A 20,694-nucleotide genomic window follows, 5' to 3' on the forward strand; every position below is an offset into this window, starting at 1 on the left:
TAGTGACGCTCAGAGAATACTCGTTTTCCTTTAAATTGTGACAGCAACACACCAGCTTCTCTGATTACACACGTCTCGCTTCGTATTTGTTTTTGAACAGCACAAATTTTAACCATGCAATCATGCTCTTGGCTGCCTGTGCCTCTGGATATAGTAGAGTCATTCCTCAATGCTAGTTTAGTACGTGTTTATTCATGTTTATGATCAAAAACCAATCCTGTACATGAACAAAGAAGAGAGGAGAAAAGGTGGACTTGACACTTTGAATCGAAGCGCACTGTCGTTCTGTACAGCGTGGCGAGAAGAGAGAAACAGAACAAGAAACTCAAAATGAATACAAAAAATAAATAAATCTAACATTATGTACAAAATAAATTACTCTTAGTCATCATTTCATTTATTTTAGCCAACAAAACCAAAAGAAATCAAGTCCTACGCTAGTGAAACACAGAGCACAAATCCAATCTTCACATTATTATCAAAGAACTGAACTGCATGCACTGATGCGCTGATAGAAATGCTTTACAAAGACCTTTGCTCCAGACTTCTGCTTCGTTATGGAAGCAGAGGAGACCGTTTCCTCCCCATCCTCACATTTCCTGCGTCTCAGACCGGAGACTCTTGGTTGTCAGTGCTCTTTTGTTTGTTTGTTTGAGCTAAAGGCGGCGGGAGGAGAGGAGGATGTAAAAGAAGATAAAGTATGACTTCACATTTGACCCCCCCCCCCCCCCCCCCCCCCCCAGCTCCCTCACATCCATCCCACCTCTGCATTACTGCATCCTGTGACTGTAGGAATCAGATAAAACCTCTCTATTATCCCAGTCACACAGAAACAGGGAAGCTTCCATCCGAACCCACTGCCGAGCTGTTTGCCGCCAATGGGGGGGGTGGGGGTGGGGGGGGGCACAGTTTGCTGCTACAAAAGCAACCTGGGATCTCTTCCTGTCAACCAAAGGAGAGAAGAGGACTGAGCTGTTGTGTCAGCAGCACGTGGAAGGATGCGCCACGCTGGGGAATTCTCACATTATTGTCAGGAACTACTTAAGTTTGCAAATAAAAACACAGTTTTTTCAGATCGTTGTCATACAAGCACGCCGGCGGGCACGTCCCCGGCCCAAACCACACAACCTCGTCCAAATCTGCCAGCCCTCGGGCCATCCCTGACGCACACCCATGTGTACAGGCCTCCTGCTAAAATGGGGAGTGGTTTCTTTGCGGTTGTTGTGGTGCAGAGGTTCATGGGAGTTGTAGTCCTCTAAATAGGGCCCGTCAGTTTAGTGACCAGACTCAGCCTTCAGTGGTGGATTCCAGGGACGCTCGTGCCTTTACATACAGCTGAGGGCAGCAGGAGAAGGTTAGCTAAATGTGTGCATGTGTGTGTGCATGTTTGGTGTATGAACCTCTGTTGTGTGTGCGCGCTGCATGTTTCTTGTGTGTATATATAGAACTATATATATTTCATGTATGTACACAGATCTATAAATGTGGTGCCATGTCAGAGTATACCAGCAGGGTTGAGTCTGGGCATGTGTGAGTGGACGTCCATCACTGTATATTGCTGTTACTGTCAGTCCCGTTGGGCTCCCCCATGTTCATGCGGCCCATTGACAGGCCCACGCTGTTGACGGCGTCACGTCGCGGCGGCATCCTCTCGTTGATGCGGTCCAGACCTTTGGCCTCCTCGAAACTGCTGATCCTGTGCTGCGGAGAGAAGCCTCGGATGGCTGCAGAGACACACACACACACACACACACACAGATGCATGACAAATGCATCCGTGCCATCGGATCCATACTTAACAGGATGTTTAACAGAACCTTGTGCATCCAAACCCATGCACAGTAATAACAAACGCACAAACGCGCTATCCAGTTAAAAACGGGTGTTTTGTCCTCCATTTTGGCTACGTGGTGATGGTTTGGATTAACAAGGTTATACTATACATTCAAAACAGCGTTGAACCGCTGCCTGAATGAGCCAGATCGAACCTGACCCGAGCCGAGATCGAACAGTGACCACCCAGAACACACGGGAATGTGTTTGGAGCTGCTGAGTCAGCTGTTTTGACCCGGACGTTGCCATTTCTCCCTAAAAGCTTGATGGCTGCCAGGATGGCTGGACACAGGACTGGGATCAGGCACGCTGGTTCCTTCTGGTGGCTCCTTTTACACTAAAGATGTGTGTCGCAGTAATATAAAGTTTTGCCCAGTTTTACCGAGCTTATAGAACCTGCTTAAGAACAGAACTCTGCTACTGCAGAGCTGCTGTTGCACACATGCACCTACCACAGCTCTACACAACAGAAAAGACACACAACACACGAATATCTCCATAATTTATTTGCCTAAACAAATTATGGGCCGTCGTTTCGTTACGCCAAACACGGTAGTCGACTACATCGTGCAGTGGAAACACTGAGTGGAGAAGATAAAACACCAAACACAAAAACAACCTGTCGACGAGCACAGGAGAACCCGGCAGCCCCCCCCCCCCCAGCCTCAGTCGTTAATGATCCGTCCAAATATTAAACAGACACAACATTTAACCTCAAGTGCAAAACGTGTGTTTCTGGATTCAAAGTTAATGTTCCTTCCATTTCACAGACATTTTAATATCAGCAAGTAGTTTTGTTTAGTTTCATCATCAGGCTCTGTGCACAACTCCCTCCTGATGACAAATGACTCTTGTTCTGCTGTAGCCACAAGAGAAACAGATTGATTGTGTGTTTATGTTCACCAGAGCCCCAGAACCCTGTCGGGAGATAAAGACCATAAACAGACTCCAGACCTGATCTGACCCAGGCTCTGGGTCCACCCTGGCGACCTTGATAAGCCCCGCTCCCGCTGACAGCCCTGCTCTCCTACTGTGTGCGTGTCTGTGAGGATGAGATGGATGCAAACACGTGACTGTGCGCCGCCATCGTGTTTCCCAGGAGGAGGAAGTGGAGAACGTGTGTGTTTCATGTGAGTTAATGCGGTGGCTTAAATGAGCATTGGGAGTTGTTGTAGGTGCTTATGTGGGCAGAAGAGCTCTGTGCATCCTTGTTAGGGGACAATTTATGACCTCATGAGCATGGTATGCCATGCTACACACACACACACGCGCGCGCACACACACACACTCACACATGAGTGAGACTTTACCTTCAGCATCCTTAACTGTCTCGATGGCTTCTATGGCCTCAATGGTAGCTGAAGAATGGGCGGAGAGGAGAAAAGAAAGAAAAAGAGAGATAGGAAGAGAGAGATGACAGGGGGAAAATGAAGAGCAAAGAAAAAAGCGGGAGAGGAAGAAAGAGGTGAAGACTGAAACATGCTTCTGTGCACTTGCATGTCAACATTCTAGGGTCCCGTGGCACAAAGGCCGATGGAAGTTTCCCAGTAAGAGCTTCAACGATCACCAGTGCTGCCCCCCGCCCCCATGAAGATACTACACAGGTGTGTTTTGGATGGTGTGTGTGTGTGTGTGTGTGTGTGAGAGAGAGACATCTGAAGATCAGAGGCATGTTTCAGGCCGTCGTCATGGCCCCCAGAGCCCAACTGGGAATGTGGTGAGTTCAGAGGTCAGCAGGTGTTAACAGGAGCTGCTGTTAGCGGAGACATGTCGCAACATCTGGACAGTCTGGAAGCGTCTCTGTCCGCGTTGGTCCTGTTACCAGGTCGCCACCGCTGTTCTCTCGCCCGCACACGTGCACACGTACCAGCAGCGGGCCGTTGGTATCCTCAGCCCCAGCCAGGTTGTGTGAGGCAGCCAGGCAGGCCGGAGAAGAAGGTCCAGATCATCTGTTTAGCGTCTAGTGCTGACTGTGTGTGTGTGTTGTGTGGGTGGGTGGGAGTGTGTGTGTGTGAGAATCTCTCACCACTCTGCAGGGTCTGTTTGCCCCCAGACAGAACTCCACTGGGCAACATGCCTGTCGGGGTCAGACCCTTCAGGGTCAACACGTTCTCACTCTCTTCCCTGAGAGAGAGGGCAGAGGTATGTAGCAGAACACACACACACACACACATATTTGTAATACTGACACACGCAGTGTGTTACAGAGCTCCACCCACCGTAGGACGGAGAACATTTTCGCCATCTTCCCAATGGCTCGTATCTTGTTTTTGATCACCTCTTTCCTGGCTGCTGCCGTGCTGGCTGCAGGAGGGTCAGACGAGGACGTCACCAAACCTCCAGACATGAAATTCTTCATCTCCGCTCACATCAACTGTTTCTTACCGTCGTAGATCTCCTCTCCGTCGTTCATCAGCTCATCGTCAGAGCAGATGCTCAGGACGTTAACCAGCATCTCGGTCACTATGGCACACACACACACACACACACATACAGGTTACATGGACTCAGAGGAACCCTGGTAGCCTGAGGAGTCCATCCAAGAAACACACGGTTTTCCAGTTCATACCACCCCCCCACCCCCCCACCCCCCGATGACTTGCGTAATACTGAAACCTCGGCTACAGACCAGAAATGCGACAGAGGCTAACCCCACTGTGTTCTGTGACGCGTGTGCATGTGATACCCTTTTCTCCCACAAAAGGCAAGGACCAGGTGAAGACATCCATGAAGTTGGGCAGCCAGTAGGGGTGAGGGGAGCAGTTGAACTGACGGATGTTCATCACGTTGTTCTCGTACTTCAGCACCGCCGCTGGATACGAACAAACGCGGCAGTGTTAGCACGGCGGCTACCTCGCCAAACGCTACCGAGAGGAGTGCGACTGCTTGGGTCAGACCTTTGTTGTTGTAGACGTCCAGGTAGTTGGGAGCAGAGAAGATGGTGATGAGGGAGGGGAACCCTGTGGTCTGGCTCTTCCTGTACATGCGATACCTGAGGGAAGAGACAGACGAGCCGCCCACCCACAGCTATTTCAGTTTAAACAAAGTTATGTGGCACCGGAACAGAGGCCCATAAATCAAACAAAGAGCACTGATAAAACAATAAAAACAAATTTGTGTGAACAAAATAGGAGCGCATGTGTATAATATCGGCAACACTAACGGCGTGCGTTGGTGTTTGAGGCCGATGGGCCGCCCATGATGTGGAACTGCCACCTGATGTGTGTGAGTATGAGCGGACGCTGTCGCTCAAGCCCCAGATTTTACTCCAGGAGGGTTTTTGGGATTATAAAAGGGTCAACAGCTTGTGAACATAAACTATTCCATCTATTACGCTACAAGTACAGAAGTATGAACGACTGAAACTAACATTTATTCTAACAAAGCCTTATGCAAATGCTCTAAAAACCCTTGGACTCTGCGGCTGCACGCCACACTAAATGCTGCTAATGGGTTCACCAAAGCACGACTCAGAGTAGCGCTGCCTTAATTGCTGCATTATATTTAGAGGATTTTCACTAAGATTCCAGGAACGGATTATGGGCCAGAAAAATAGTTGCTGTCTAACTGTTCTATTTTGGCAGGTGGTAGGAACCTACGTGAGACATAGTTCACCCTTTCAGGATGGGGGGGGGCTACTTTCAGGTTGTCCTCCACCCTTTTCGCATTGCTAATTACACAGGAGAGAGTGATAGATGAAAGGAAAAGAATAAAGCGACTTACCCAGCATCCTGGGCTTCATGCGCTCTGATAATTGACAGCAGGTTGTTGGTCTGCAGGAACTCACACACTGCTGGGTAACTGCAGAGAGAAGGTGGCGAGGATGGGCGGAGGTGTGAGGTGCAGGAGACACTTTCTGACGTGGATGATGGAGGAAACACTTCATATCACACATCATCTGCTGTGTCTGTCTGCGGGGGGCGTCCGTGAGTGGAAGGCTGCTCTGAGCCGATCTCGTGGCCTCGGATCTGGGGGAGTAGCTGCTACTTGGCCAACTGACACAGCCGGTGTTAAACACGGAGGAACAACTGACCAAACGCGTCCTGGACCACAGGAATCACAGCTCTGGTCCACGTTGGTCGCGCTTATTCGCACTTACTGGTTCCGTCCTTCATTCGCTGCATTCAGGTGAAGCGGATGTTGCTCTGCCCCTTTTCTCTCACTGTATCTTAATATCACTCCATATCTGGCAGGAGTAGCCGGTCGTCATAGCAACAGTACCGCGCAGTCTCCCTAGGGATTGTGGGATATCGTTTCAGGCTGAACCCGAACTGCGTGCACTGTATGTTTGTGAATGTGCTTTATGTGTTTCTAGGTCTACCGAAAGAGTGCGCGCGTGTATGTGTGTGTGTGTGTGTGTGTGTGTAGCTATCATTCCAATCCAATAGTCTAAAGTCCACTAAAACTTATTAAATTCCTGACTTGAGCCACATCACACCTGCACACCAGGCCACCACAAAGGGCCCAGATCACTGAGCCCTCCCTCCGTTGTGCCTTAATCTCTGAATATTGTCTCGATTCGGGTTTATTTTAATATCAGGCTTCCTTTTTTGTGTGCGTCACCTGTAGAAATAGGAGCAGCCTCTGACTGTGTTGTGCCCAAAGTACTCCTGGGTCTTCTCATTGCCAAAGTCTTCCAGGGGGTCAGCCCACAGCAGGTCACACATGGGCCCAAACGCTGGGGGCTCCTTGAATCGGTCCAACTAGGACACACACACACACACACACACACACATAGAAACACACACACGCACAGGAATAGATCCACAAAATCTGTTGTCAATCAAACTGACCTAAAGAGACCAAACTAATCACACGCAGTGTTTTTAACCGATGTAACAAACACACACGTACGCACGTGCGCACACACCGTCAGAGCAGAGCATCTCCATGGTAACCCTCACCACACAGGGGGAGAAGATGTCACACCAGCAGATTCACCATGGAAACACTGCCATTAGATGAGGAAACGTGCGTCTCTGTGTTCATGTTATGTGTTTTCGTATTTTATATCACAGGAAGCTCAAATCTCCTTTTGGTTTTTCCACTTTTACTTGTTTCCTGAAGCATTTAGAGCAGATCTGTGTTTGTGTCTGTGCTGACCAGTCAGTGTTTCTGATGGTAAATACAGTTTCACGCCTGCTGCTCTAACGCACAGACACAGACACTGACACAGTGCAGTCAGGACAACAACCAGGCTGCTGTCAAATATGAACTGATATGAGCTGAATTATGATCATTAAATACAAAAGGAACTCACAGACGATGATGCCTAGAGATATCGGACTCACCATCCTCAGACTTAAAGGAACATGTTTGTGGCAACAGAACTGTGGTATTTCACTGTTTAGGTCTGTTACATTTCACAGATTTCATGAAAATCTATAATGTAGATATGGAATTATGACCTAATGTTGTTTTGCTTCTGTTAGACTGTTGAGATTTTTTTGTGAAATTTCGTGTGTGTGTGTGTATGTGTGTGTGTTTGACTACCTTTTTGATGTCATCCAGTGTGTGGATCTCTGGTGAAAGCCCCCCATGGACACAGAGGAACTGCTGGTTCATCAGGGCTGCCAGAGGTAAGCAATCAAACGCCTCCATGCAGGAGTCGTACACCTGCTCCGAGTACTTGATCTTACCTGGAGGTGGACGGATGAGGACACACACATGTTCACAGCAGGCGACACACCCAGGAGGGTGAAACCCCTCCCTCCTGCCTCATTAACACACATTGCCACACAGGCTGAAGCAGAGAAGGTTGGAGTTTTAATTACTCTGGCATAACAGCTTTTACATCCACTACTGTTATTACGCAACACCCTTTATCTTTTGGCTTGACAGCGCTCAAAAATTTGGTGGACTATTCTGCTAGAGACATCTGGACACACATTCTGCTTCCTGTTCAACAACAAAGTGCAGCGCACTGACATCTGTGCCGGGCTGATCTCTCTTTCATCTGGCAGTGATATTAATAAAGATACTCAAACATCTCTAAAGTCACTTTCACTCGTGGGCTCGACAACACATCTGACAGAAGACAGTGGGACAGGACGAAAATAGCTGCAATGAAATCGCACAGCGATGAAAGAGCGGACGGGGGTAGATTTTGGATGAGGGCGTGCAGGAAGGAGAACTTCATGAACGGGGAGGAGGAAGAGGAAGAAAAAGAGATGGAAGGAGAGACAATAAGAAGAGCTGGGAGGAGAGTGAGTACTGGAGAACGACATGTCCACAAATCAAAGCCAGTATGCTGAAATAAAGTGTACAGTAGCACTGGCATGTGCGTGTGTGTGTGTGTGTGTGTGTGTGTGCGTGTGCGTGAGCGGCACCAAGGAGTGTGTTTGCCAACCTCTCCATCTGCCTTGTTTAGAGTGAGAGCTCATTATTGCTAGTCCGCTAGTTTTTAGCTCCTTCCACACACATGCACTTAAACATTTATGAAGATGCTTGCACATGCATGCAGTCAGCACACACACACACACACACACACACACTAACACACACGGCAGATGGTAATTGAGGGCGACCACTATTCGCCATGAGCACCAGGGGAAATTAGCTTCCTTGTCCCCTGGCCAATAAGACACAGAGGAGTAGGTGCTTGAGCCAATCATTAAGGACCAAATTAATTTGCTGCTAATCACCCACTCTCGGACAAGACGAGAGAAATAGGAAGGAAAAAGATGGAGGGTAGAAGCAGAAGAAGACAAGTAGCGACTTAGTGGATTATGGGAGAGGGTGCTGTGTGTGGGAGGAAGGCCACAAAGGTGCAAAGCCGAGAAACATGAGGAAGAAGAGCTGTATTGACGATTATGAGCAACGAAGGCCTTCATACGTTCCTGGTGTACACTCACTAGCTTTCCACACAGCCGTGTTCTTATTTTTAAGCTTCTCTTTGTACTGGGAGAACACGTGATGGCGTTTGTAGGTGCTCAGTGGGAAGGGTGAGCTAGCTGGTTAGCAACGCTAGCTTCAGCAGAAACCTCAATCAGTATGTCAGCACAGGCGCTTCCTCACATTCCTTTGAAAACAACTTTGGGTTTTAAATTCTAACTGGGACTATGTGACATTCCGCACCAACACCAGGCAGGCTGAACCACCCTCCGTAGCGTAGCAGCAGTAACTGGCTCAGGGTTACTCACATTCCTGTTTGAAGGTAAAATACTCTGTCAGATGTCTACATTCATGGTTTCCCCGCAGTAGAAAGAGCGTCTTTGGGTAGAGGATCTTCAGTGACCACAGGTACAACACACACTACGGAAAACACAAGTTTCAGACAAGTTACGTGAAAAGCGCTGAATTAAAATAACGAAACAAATGTAATTGAGGATATTTTTATTAAAAGAAGTTCTCATTGTTTTTATTTACTGAATTCAAAATGAGACGTCTCTGACATCTGCACTCATCTACATCGTCATCCTCGAGGCTCTTAAATTAAACACATCTGTAATTCCCTGACACACCACACACACTTTAAACCCTACCAATACACAAATAACACTTAACTACGGGAGTTTTAAAAGATCTATTTGACTCTGAAGAACTGATTTGACTGCTAGCATCCACCTACTAAAGTAAAGTGGAGGATTAATGAGGAGGATTATGTTTAGGGTGAGTTTCATACAGCCCAAACGCCAAATGAAGACAGGGAGTAAAGCATGAATTAACACCGTCCTGCGTCCTTACCTCAATACTGAAGTATCCCCTGTCTACGTAGTCCCCCAGGAAGAGGTAGCGCGTGTTGGCAGGAGAACCTCCCACTTCAAACAGCTTCATCAGGTCAAAAAACTGGCCGTGGATGTCTCCACACACTGAGGACACAGCACAGAGCTCTGCTCGGATCAAACAGCACTCTGTTGTGCAGCGAGGCACAAAGGTCTTTGGTTCTGTTGGTACCAAACATGTCTTTAATGATTCACCACAGGACGGCTTTCAGATGAGAGAAGGACTGTGGACACACGCTACCTTTGGGAACATGTCTTATAAAATGAGACTCATCTTATAAGCCTGTCTGGAATATGGCACATTTTAAGATCTGTGAATAGTCCAGTGACACCAGGAGCTCTTCGGAACCGTTAAGACAACAATATTTGGCAAAGATCAATTGTGATTCAGCTCAGAGAGAGAAGTAATCAAACAGTACCTGTGTTTAACATCAGCTGATCATTAACACATGTAGAACGCCGCTGCTCTTGGGCTTCACGTCATGATTCATTAGATTAGGGTGCAATTTGGTGGCGAGCGTCACATTTTTAGCGGCGGGTCCTCGAGAGGCCTCTGTGTTTATGTGACCTGCCAGCCTTCGTCCTCCGGTCTCCAGGCCTCCTGCACCTCCAGGCCAGCTCACATGGTTGACCAGCTCTTTCTCTCTAATTCCAAACGTTGGCTTTCATTTAAATTGGGAGTCTGGAGTGTGAACCGAGCCGTACCTGCCTGTCCAACCCAAAGGTATCCGCCGTTGTCCCGTCGGAATGATTGCTCGATTCATGCGGTTCAAAGTAATAACGTGCTTAAAGTGTCTCTTCAGTATCACGTCTTTGAAGGCCTCCTCCTCCTGAAGCTCACTCAGTTCTGTGCCGTTTCATCTCTGAAATCTATATTCTCCTTTCTATCAGTCAACTCTCGGGTGTGTGTGTGTGTGTGTGTCTGTGTGTGCGTGTGTGTCTCTTGGGTCAAAATCTAGAGGAGGAGAATCTCATAAGAATCAATATTTCATTGGAAACGAGCGGGTTCCAGCACCGCTGCACTAAGCCGCTTATGATCGACTGTCTGTCTGTCCGTCTGTCGTCAGCTTGGGAGTCTGTACCTGTGAAAGCCGAGCAGCGTTGCCACACTGAGTGGGCAACAACAGCCCACACAGCATTATCTGATTGCTGGGGTTGGTGCACACACACACACACACACGTGCACGCAGTGATCACAGCCTGTCTGTCTGTCCGTCCGTCTTCCCTCTTTAATACATGCAGAAGTGGTCAAGTGGCACCAAACAACAGCTCATGTTAGCAATAGCAAGGAAATGAATAAAGAATGAATATAGAGCTGCTAAAGCTTCTGCCTGTTTGCTCCACAGCTCAGCCTCTCTGCGGGTGGTTACGCCGAGCCTCCCGACCTTCTGACAGGTCAGGACAGACAGGCGACCTCAGCTCTGTTAGTTATTAAAAATTTCTGCTCAAGTCTCGGACTTTTTTCCGATTATCGGCCGACTCTGGCAAGTTCTGTCTGATGGGAGAGGGACGCTGTCATATCTTGAAATATTAATGCTAAATGATGTTCACAAGCGTTAGCTAAACAGCTGTCCATCCGCTGGATGTGCAGCAGGCCTTAAAATTGAGTTAGCCTGGTCTGCTGGCTGTCGCGTCGTGTCCCACCTACAGAGAGGAGCATGGAGCCTCCTCGTCTCTCCAAACATCAGACTGATCTCACTCGTACCCGTGACTGGCGCCTCGATATCCAACATGGTGCGCTCCTGGCGCAGGATGGCGGCGCCCTCATCGATGATGCGCAGGGCCACGGCCTCCTCTAACCGGCCCTCTTTAGTGAGGTGAGCTTTGAGCAGGTCCACCCGCGGCCGGCCCTCCGCGTCAAACACCTCCTTCATGGTCAGCCGATGGGCCAGGGGGAAGGGGACCGCTGAGGAGGAAGGTAGGGAGAGACGGAATGAAACCAGGAAGTGGATCAAAGGAGATGGAGAGACAGGAGGAGACAGAAACCTTTCAGAAAAATGCGGCTTAACACGGCGTTTGTTTAACGCGTTCGCCAACATGCTTAGAACACGAAGAGCCTGAGGTCCAGCGCTGATGGTGCGCCTGGCGTGCACGTGTGTCTGTGTGGGCACGGGGGCTGGAGCTGCCAGAGTTTCCAGGACTGCCTGCTGATGTTCTGCAGGAACGTCTCTGTGCCTCTCTTCTGCAGTACAGTCTTTCTTACATAATGAAGGCCCCCAGGGCACCGCTGGAGAGGGGGTTTGACTGACGACAGGGGTGATACAGCAAGAGCCAGAAGCTGCTCGTGAGCCCTCCCATACACACACGAAGACGCGCGCACAAACACACGCGAGTGGTGCTTGTCAGGCACAAACTCAGTGGCTCGAAACAAAATGCAAAGACAAAAGGGCGCATGCGTAGATCATATATGATGCAATGGTGTTAACACGCATGACTGTTTATGATCATTTGAGCACGCAAGCGTGCACTAGTGCACACACTCAAGCACAAATCCACACTGTTGGTGCTTCTATCTTCCCTCTCACCCTAACATCACAACTAAACCCCTCGCAGCCAAAACTAGACCCAAATCCAACACTCACCATAAAAGCCTCAAACCCTCCTTTGAAGTGGCGAGGACCAACCACAATGTCCTCCCTCCCCACAAATGTTCTCACTTTACTTGTAAAATGTGTATCCAGGTAGTCACAGTGTAGCATCTGCACGCAAACACACACATACACACACACAAATCCATAAAAGGTATTGTTATGCAGGATCCATAGAGCCTGTTGGAGCCCCACCAGTGCTAACACAGATAATGGCCTAGATCACCAACTAAAACTAGGCCTGTCTCTCTCTCTCTCTCTCGCTCTCACACACACAAAAACACACACACAGATAGGTTTGTCACTTTTGCACAGCTCTTCAGCTAATTCAGTTGTTTCTCTCTCACTGACTCCCTCCCCATTACATTACTAACAAATATGTCTCTTCAGATGGTCGTAATAACCCTGAGTCTGATACTCATGTGTAGTTACTCTCCCCAGGTCACCCAAAAACCCTAAATTTAAAGCGTTTTCATTCCAAATTGAAAAAGCTCTAAAGAGAAGGGCTTTACCAAACCAAATAATGGTGATAATAACATTACTGCACGCTTAAAAGACTACAATTTAGGGCACCTGAAATCATCTATGACACTCACACGTGCACCAAGAGGGTGACAACTGAAGCCTCCCCGAGGACCAACACACAGCTGTGTTCTGAAACGTCCCTGGACACCGTGAGCTGCCAAGGTGAAGGCTTTATTCTCCATCGATCTCAGCAACGCATCTGCATGTTAGAACTGTTTCACCTTCCACGTTAGGACGGGTCAAGATGCTCCCGCCAGTACGAAAGTTAAAATGGCTTGACACTTTGACATTACCTGTGCGTCTTATACGCGGAACGTAGAGACAACTGTTGATTTTAGGCAGGAAAAAGAGCCCCCCCATACATACTGGACACGTGGACGTGTCCATATCGAGGAGGATCAGTGGTGGCTGGTTCTGTGTGTGAAGGAAGGCAAAGGGGAAGTGGTGTAAAACTCCAAACTTGTGCGAGGGGGTTGTAAGTAGGGCAGGTCTGAGGGTGTGCAGAGCAGCAGAGACAGCTTGGGGACGGGACTATACTTGGGAAACATGTACTTGAGGAGCGAAAAGCAGATTCAGCACAGTCAAATCAAGAAAGTGTTTTACGCCTGATGACCTTTGAATTATAATAAATGCACGCTGACTCACTGCAGCGGTTTATTCCAGGATGTTCTGGTTAATAACCGGAACACAGACAATGAAAAATAACACATAAACGGACAAGATGTCCACGTCAGTGCACAACTGGTGCTAGTGTGGAAGTGGGCAGATTTAGAGTTCTGATGTTGGCAGAATGGAAAAACAATCACCCCCCCCCCCCCCTTCCCGTCAGCCAGGGGCACAAAATTCAGGATCCTTCCAAATGAAACTCTTTCAAAGATGATTTGTTAAAATAAATGAAGACATAATTAAAACTGAAGCCAATTTGAGGTCAATTGTCATCCTAATGACCGCTGTGAGATGAGGTTTAAGCATACGTGTGCACGTGTGTTTGTGCCGGCGCCAGTTAAACTACTCTCACATCTTGGTGAATCTGATATAACGTTTTGGCTTAAATGGTGTCGTCGTCTCACAGTATCAGAAAGCTTTTAATGCTATAAAACAGCACAAAGCTACAGAATACGTCAGAGTTTCAACCCCCAAAACGCTTCTGCGAGTCAAGGAAAAAGGGTTTAATTCCTACAAGAGTAGCAAACAATCACCTGAATTTGGAAGGGGCCATTTTTAGCTTCAGGCTGTACTTGTACTGATGGCGATCTGGCTGGAACTCCAGAGCTGAACTCCCTGCGTTGGCATTTATTTAGCACCCAAGCTGCCGGCTCAGCCAAAAATCTCCACATCACAGCGGAGTGAGAGGAAGCCCAGGAGAGAAGCTATGACATAGCTTTCAACCGAAGCTCTTCAATTTGTTTGGGCTGGCCTGATTGCCTAACTGGAGCAGAATCATCTTGTTATTGTGCACATCCTCCCTAATGGCTAAAGTTAATGATGGAGGTATTTCATCACTTTTAATAACACTGGGAATCCATCCACAACACGGGAGGCTGATGCAGGATGGAGGAAGTGACAGCGAGCAGGATCAGACAGATCACAGGGATGACTGTAGACGTCACATGATCCATCTGTCCTCCTTTGTGTCCTACAAATGCTGAAGACGTGACTAAATGAGACTAAAACGGCTCAAAATTGTGCTTCTGTCAATGAAGTGTCAGATCACTGAAGCAATTAAAACATATCAGCTGCTGGGGAGAAAAAAATCAAAATGACAATGATGCAACGGAAAGGAACCAGGCCGTGTGGCATGTCCCATATGTGCAGCCTTCAGATCAATTCATTACAGCATAATGCTGTTAATGTCCGCCGTCTGGTGTTTACCCACTCTCACCAAACGCTACTGATGGCATGTTTCTGTGTACGTAGTGCACATGCCACATGCTAGCCTCAAACAGGGTCACACACATCTCCCAGATCAGTCAAACACATGTCCCTAAAGGAATAAATAAAGGAAGAATAGGACCAGTGAATGAAATGGAAAAAGCATGTGTGTGTGTGTGTGTGTGTGTGTGTGTGTGTGTGTGTTTGTGTGTGTGTAGATGGCCCTTCATGTGTACATTATGCATTCATTCAACAAGATCAAACACAACTTTAGTTGTCCCCCATACCAGCACTTTCAAAGACCTATGGATCTGGGTCAAAGATGGATGAAACACACACATTCACACAAACACACACACACAGAAATGAAAACAATGGTCCATTCCTACCAGGCTGTCCTCATTAGAATCTTCATGTCTCTGGAGTACCTTTTCTATAAATAGATTTTGCCCTACTACCCTCCCCACAGGGCACAGAGAGACCTGTCAAGGTGGGACCCCTGCCTCACAAAGATAACAAAACATACCCACACCCACACCCACACCCACACCCACACCCACACCCACCCACACACACACACACACACTTCTGGCTAAGCTTGGGGCACACTGGGCATATTTCCTTTTAGTGTAACATGCTGTCCCAGTGTAACACGCTGTTCCCTCAAAATCCCCCAGAGCCCTGTGTGTGTGTGTGTGTGTGTGTGTGTTTTGTGTACATGATCCTGAAACTGAATTGAAAAACTGGATGGTATAAGGGTCATATTACTCATGAAGATATTGGTTTATAACCATCAACCTTTAGTTGTACAGGTGAGTCTGTTAAGAGCACATCTTCTTATTTTGAACCTAGAGTGTATAATTTTGATAGTGGGGAAAACCACAACCCCTAGAGGAAACCCACACAGACACAGAGAGAGCATATTAACTGAGCATTTAACTGGGGATTGAACCCACAACCTTCTTGCTGTGAGGCAAAAGTGCTGATGTAGTGGTGTAGCACGGATCTTTCCCACCACGGTTCGCTTAGTGGAATTCTAGGTGTGTTTCCAACAAACACAGGAGGAAACACACAATTTCCAGTCCACTATTTTACTGGCTTGCTTAGTTGTTTCCTGCCACCGCGTCAGACAGGACGCACTCCATCGTCCGCCGCAGGAAGCCTCCGGTCTGCTCGCAATGGGATCGTCGCCAAATGCTGATTTTAAAGGGGTGCCCCCACGTGTAATGAGCCCATGTTCACACACAGTGTTGCATGAAAACTGACCATAACTATGAAGGACTTGTTTAAACCACCCTTTCTAGACAGAATAGCCCATTAGGTCTTCTACCTCTACTTCTGTCCTCCCTGACAAACACCACTCCCTGATCTTGTTCTTTCCATCAGCCTCTACTCTCGTCTCACCTCCTCCGTGGCGAGGCCACATTCTCTTCAAACCTCTCCTTCTCCCTCACCTCACCCCCACACGCGTCCTCTCTGTACCTTGTGAGTTTTGAACACAGGTGGCATTTCACCCCCCCCTCGTCCCCCAGTGCACCGTCCACCTGAAGATGGGCTGTGTTTTGAGTATGGCCCAACCTGTCCAAGCTGCAAAGAGAATGACTCATTAGTCTCTGATTGATAGACTGCTGTGTTGGTTTGGTGAATGGTGGGGGGGCTGATATGACCTCATATTCCCCCATTTAATGGGACATTGCCAGTTTAATCCCACAGAAATAACGCAGGTAAATTAAATTAGAGACCAAAATTTACACACGCGTGTGAGTCATTGGAGTGTGTGCGTGCGTGTGTGTGTGTGTGTGTATGTGTGTGTGTTGGGGGGTTATGGTCAGGTTGGTCAGATCCAGATTCTGAGTCACTGTTCTAAATGAATTCAGACAATAACACGCGCGCACACACACACACACACACACACACACAGAGTAATGAGTATAGTTTGGAGGTCCTGCATGAGTACAGTGCAATAATTGCCCCCGCCCCCACTCGTCCCAACCACTTCTAAACACGACACACGCACGATCTGGTCTACAGGGGGATGCCCGAGACGACGCAACTGTCAACTCAGCTTCTTCCGGCAGAGAGACCTTGAGAGATTATTAAGGGGAGCCGGTGGGAGTGACAGCCAGTGAGGCACCGTCGCATGTGACTGGCTGCGTGCGTGGAATCGCCGCATGCACGCCTTGTTGTGACACGAAGAGCACGACGATCTGTGCTTCATCTCCAGGTCATACCCCCTCCATCCCCCCACCCCAACCCCTCTATAGCCACTCACGCTAATATTAGAAGCAGAGACCCACAAAAACCCCATCACATATTCCATAATCCAGCGTAACACGATGATGGTAGCGGTAGTGCGCGGCTCACACACGCACCACGGTGTCGCTGCCCTCGAATTTTCCCCTTTCTGACGTTCGCAGCGTTCAGACGGAGAGTCTGGGAAAAGCTCGGACTTGGTGGAACGATGCGCCCAAGAGAAGCAGAATTACCGGATGACATTCGGGGCGTAAGAAAAGATCGAACAGAAGTCGGGAATCATGTGCGCGCACGGCAGTGTGCGCTTCACACCTTTGCGTTTTCATCCCGATTCCTGAAACGCGCCATCGGCCACTCGGCTCAGTTCATTTTAAAAATGCCGTCTACCGGAGTTTCACTCTAATTTCGCCCATCCGGGCCCAGCAGCTGGTCGGGGAATCCAACTCTGTGGCACCAACCAGGCGCGCGGTTACAGACGCGGTACATGAACACCAAGGTGGAGAGATCCATAAGTCTAACAGTGGCGAGTCCCCCATAGCATCTACCCCCCTCTCTCCTTCCTATCGCTGCCTGCATGCAACATCAGTCCATGACAGCATCCACATCCACAACCAGCCACCACAAGCCCAAAGATCGCCGCTCACGCCCGCCGTTTATTTACCTTTATGTCTGCCTTTCGCTGTCATCGTCACACTGCTTGATGTTTCATTGGAACAAGACGCTTACCTCCCTCTCTCCCTCCCCGATTTTGCTTCCATCTATCACTCTCGGTTGTGTCTCTGTCGGGTATTATTCAGTAACGCGAAACCACCGCTAGGAGCGGAGAGCGTCAATGGAGCTCATGCAGCACAGGGTGCCGCACAATAGCTTCGGCTGTACACAGAGGAAGAAACATTCCCATTACAAAATGGGGAAATGCCTTGGCAAGGGGTGGGGGTGAATTCTTACAGTATAACGAGGGAAGACCCTGATTATGGCGTATAGTGCTGGAACCCCCCCATCACCTTCCTCCTCTATAAGGTTCAGGGGGACATGCACGGGCTTCTTTATTTATAAGGTGGTATGATGACAAGAAAGGAATGAGTTCAAAGCAAATCAAAGCGTGCGCGTAATAGACATCGCTCCAACAACAGGGATGCAAACAGAATAAAAAATAAGGATGAGCTACAGCAGAATCGGAGGCGCGGAGGAAGCTCTGGCTGGCCGTGCAGGGTTTGGCATGCCTACATTTGATCACCCGGTCGGCGGGACTTGCGTTGCTGTCGGACATCCTGAAGTCAGGACGGGAAAGGAGCCGGGGGGGTGGGGAGGGGGATCTCTCCTCTGTCAAAGGCCGAGACTGTGCTGTCGGGTCCTCCGGCAGGCGTCGAGAATGTGCGCGGTTGCTGGGTACTTTTCTCGCTGCAGTAGTGGCATCACTCGGTGGAGTCTCCGTGCGCTCTTTGACGGGGGAAGCCTGCTGCTGCGCCTGCGGTGACTTTGGGGGAGGATAGGCGGATACCTAGCTGCTGTGACATGCTTGCATCCAAAATTTTGTTTTTAGAGGGGTGTGTGTGTGTGTGTGTGTGTGTGTGTGTGTGGTGCTGCGGTGGATTGGGGGTGCAGGGCAGGGGCAGACACGGGGGTTGCAGGGCGAAGAGACGCCTTGGAGAGAGAAAGGACACGCAGACTCTGCCTCTCCAGGACGCCTCTGGGAGCCGTGCGGTGCAGCTGGCAACACCCCGGAATGGCGAAATAAGGAACTCCCACGCAGATTCACGCACACGCAGGAACACATCCACCGACACGCTCAGCCTCATACCGCCATCATGTGGAGGCATTGATTACAGGTCTTCCCTTTTTATGAACAATTCTATAGACGGAGAGTGTGTGCGCGCGCGTGCCTGCGCGCAGGTGTGTGTGTGAGGGAGAAATGGAGAACGAATCGACAGTATAATTACTGTTGAAATGCTCAATTGAGCAATGCCCTCAATGAAAATAGAACAAATAGCGTGATGCTCGAGTCTTATAATTCAGCCATTGCAGTGATGGAACCTAAATACTGTAGGTTCTCATCTGTGGGGGTTCGACACACACCAGACAAGCTGGAGGAATGGGCAGACAAACAAGGTCAATGTGGACGCCTGCGTCCTTGTTGATTGGAGTGTGTGGCAGTGTCTCCCTGAAGAATACGCTCAGGGTGCAAATATTAAATATGAATGATTACCTTTTGTTTATTGTGGTATTTAATGATTCCTTGCAACCCAATAGGCAGATATTCACACCCTGAGGACATTTACAGTATGCAGAGCCTTTGAGAAGTCTGCCTGACACAAACAATGGCCATGATTCTACCTTTAAGGGACTCTGCGGTTGTTCACTAATTTCTCATGTTTTGATATCTTCTAATATTGCCACTTCCCTGCAGCATTGTGGTAAAAACAATCAAATGTGAGCATCGCTCTTCTGTCTAATTTCCAAGGAAAGAACCTGCAGCAGAAACCTCTGGGTGTTACAGCCCCTTCCTCCACACATAGTGAAGCAATTACATAACCAGCCAAATTTAACTGGGTCTGTCCAACTATTATAAAACATTTGACCAATCAAAATTATATAAAAAAAAATAGGCATTTCAATCTTTCTTTGTACAAATATGCATTTAATGTCAAATACTGCAATATGATGTCTTGATGTTGACTTATGTCAGAAGGTTATTGGTTAAATTCCCTGAATTAGTCTGTATAAAAATGCAAAGGCAGCCGTATTGGTACTGATATTAGTGTTTCTGTAGCCAGCAGTGACTCTGCTAGCTGTGGTTGTATCAAATGTGCTAAAGGAATGCAGATAGTCATTAGAAATGATTACTGAGGCTTATCTGCTGTTTACTTATTCTATATGTGAAAACACCTAAACTATTGGGGTTTTTTTTTTGCTTTCTTTATTATTATCATCAATGTGTCTATAAAACATGTTATCTGTTTCACTGTACTGTGGAATGGCCAAGAGACAGGAATATGATGCACTGGAAGTTACAATGCAATTTTCTATCAAGCAGTGAAAATAAACCTTAAATAGAATATGTAAAGGGGACTTATTTAAATGACTATTTATGATTTTCCGCATTCTTATTTAAGCACCCGCTTTTTCTAAAAAAAAAAAAAAAAAAAGATTAAAAAAATCAGCCCTGTGATTCATTTCGTCCTCTCCAGATTTCAGTCTAATTCTAGTAATTTTATTATTGGCCTGTTCTATATTAGGTTTGCTAAAAAAGATATAGTTAGTGATTTCATCGCCTGTGATCTTTGGAGAGCCCCAGCACCTTCACCTGGACGTGTTTGGTTATTTAATGGTTCATAAAGACTGGACCAACAACAGCTACTGGAGAGCTGTGGCCATATTTAAAGGAACTCGTGTCCTCCCAGCATACTTCCAATCTCTCCCCGTCAAGCATCACCCTGCTCCCGCACAGCGGCCACAGCCGGCTACCCACATTACTCCGCGATGATCAAATAGCGCCGAGATTAGCTATTGTGTGCCAGACGTGCTCACTTAAAATGTACGTTGTGGGTAAATAAAGCCACCCGAGACTAAAATGGATCACAATGATTTAATCGTCTGAAATGATACATTGAAACAAGAAATATAGTTCCCGCCTCATGGAAGAGGCGAGCAGCGTCGACATTTTGGCTCTGCTCGGTCCATCCAAGTACCGCGGAATGTTCGCAGCGTCGGAGCCGCAATGAGGCCAGTTGCAGTGCTGCGTCCCTAGTCCGCGCGCGTCGGCGGAAGGCTTCTTTATCTGGAGCGCAGTGAGGGACGATTTCCCGGACTAGATCCGTGTACCGAACAATAACACTTCCGGTCCTGGGAACAGACTATCAAAATAAAACCATCGCATTTATTTGACCGATGATTTCTTA

The 20,694-nt window shown here is 48.1% G+C and overlaps 1 protein-coding gene across 5 annotated transcripts; it reads right to left on the minus strand.

The window, feature by feature from the left end:
• Positions 1 to 730: 730 nt before the first annotated feature.
• On the minus strand, positions 731 to 18,276 carry ppp3cb (protein phosphatase 3, catalytic subunit, beta isozyme). 5 transcript variants are annotated; one of them, XM_029847584.1, is made up of 14 exons: positions 18,023 to 18,276; positions 11,263 to 11,463; positions 9,520 to 9,644; positions 8,976 to 9,087; positions 7,327 to 7,472; positions 6,397 to 6,536; positions 5,557 to 5,634; positions 4,731 to 4,825; positions 4,520 to 4,645; positions 4,219 to 4,296; positions 4,053 to 4,137; positions 3,860 to 3,957; positions 3,144 to 3,191; positions 731 to 1,724 (listed from the first exon to the last, which is right to left on the minus strand). In XM_029847584.1, the coding sequence occupies exons 1-14, from the start codon at positions 18,063 to 18,065 to the stop codon at positions 1,546 to 1,548; spliced, it is 1,554 nt and encodes a 517-aa protein (XP_029703444.1). In that variant the 5' UTR covers positions 18,066 to 18,276; the 3' UTR covers positions 731 to 1,545. The 5 variants fall into 5 exon arrangements, with proteins under 5 accessions (XP_029703444.1, XP_029703446.1, XP_029703445.1 ...); XM_029847585.1 differs by lacking the exon at positions 18,023 to 18,276 and adding an exon at positions 17,457 to 17,633 and having other exon boundaries at positions 732 to 1,724; XM_029847588.1 differs by lacking the exon at positions 18,023 to 18,276 and adding an exon at positions 17,522 to 17,542 and having other exon boundaries at positions 732 to 1,724.
• Between the last annotated feature and the right edge of the window lie 2,418 nt (positions 18,277 to 20,694).

This window comes from Takifugu rubripes, chromosome 14 (assembly GCF_901000725.2).
Source record: "Takifugu rubripes chromosome 14, fTakRub1.2, whole genome shotgun sequence".
NCBI lineage: Eukaryota > Metazoa > Chordata > Actinopteri > Tetraodontiformes > Tetraodontidae > Takifugu > Takifugu rubripes.

What these genes read in the sequence shown, in the direction of transcription:
- ppp3cb (XM_029847584.1), bottom strand. Translation starts at nt 18,065, where the DNA reads ATGTCCGACAGCAACGCAAGTCCCGCCGACCGGGTGATCAAAT. An exon ending in GGGGATACTTCAGTATTGAG is followed by an intron (nt 9,088 to 9,519) that starts GTAAGGACGCAG and finishes TGTTTTCCGTAG; the next exon opens with TGTGTGTTGTACCTGTGGTC. An exon ending in CAAACAGACCCTGCAGAGTG is followed by an intron (nt 3,192 to 3,859) that starts GTGAGAGATTCT and finishes CCCATTCTTCAG; the next exon opens with CTACCATTGAGGCCATAGAA.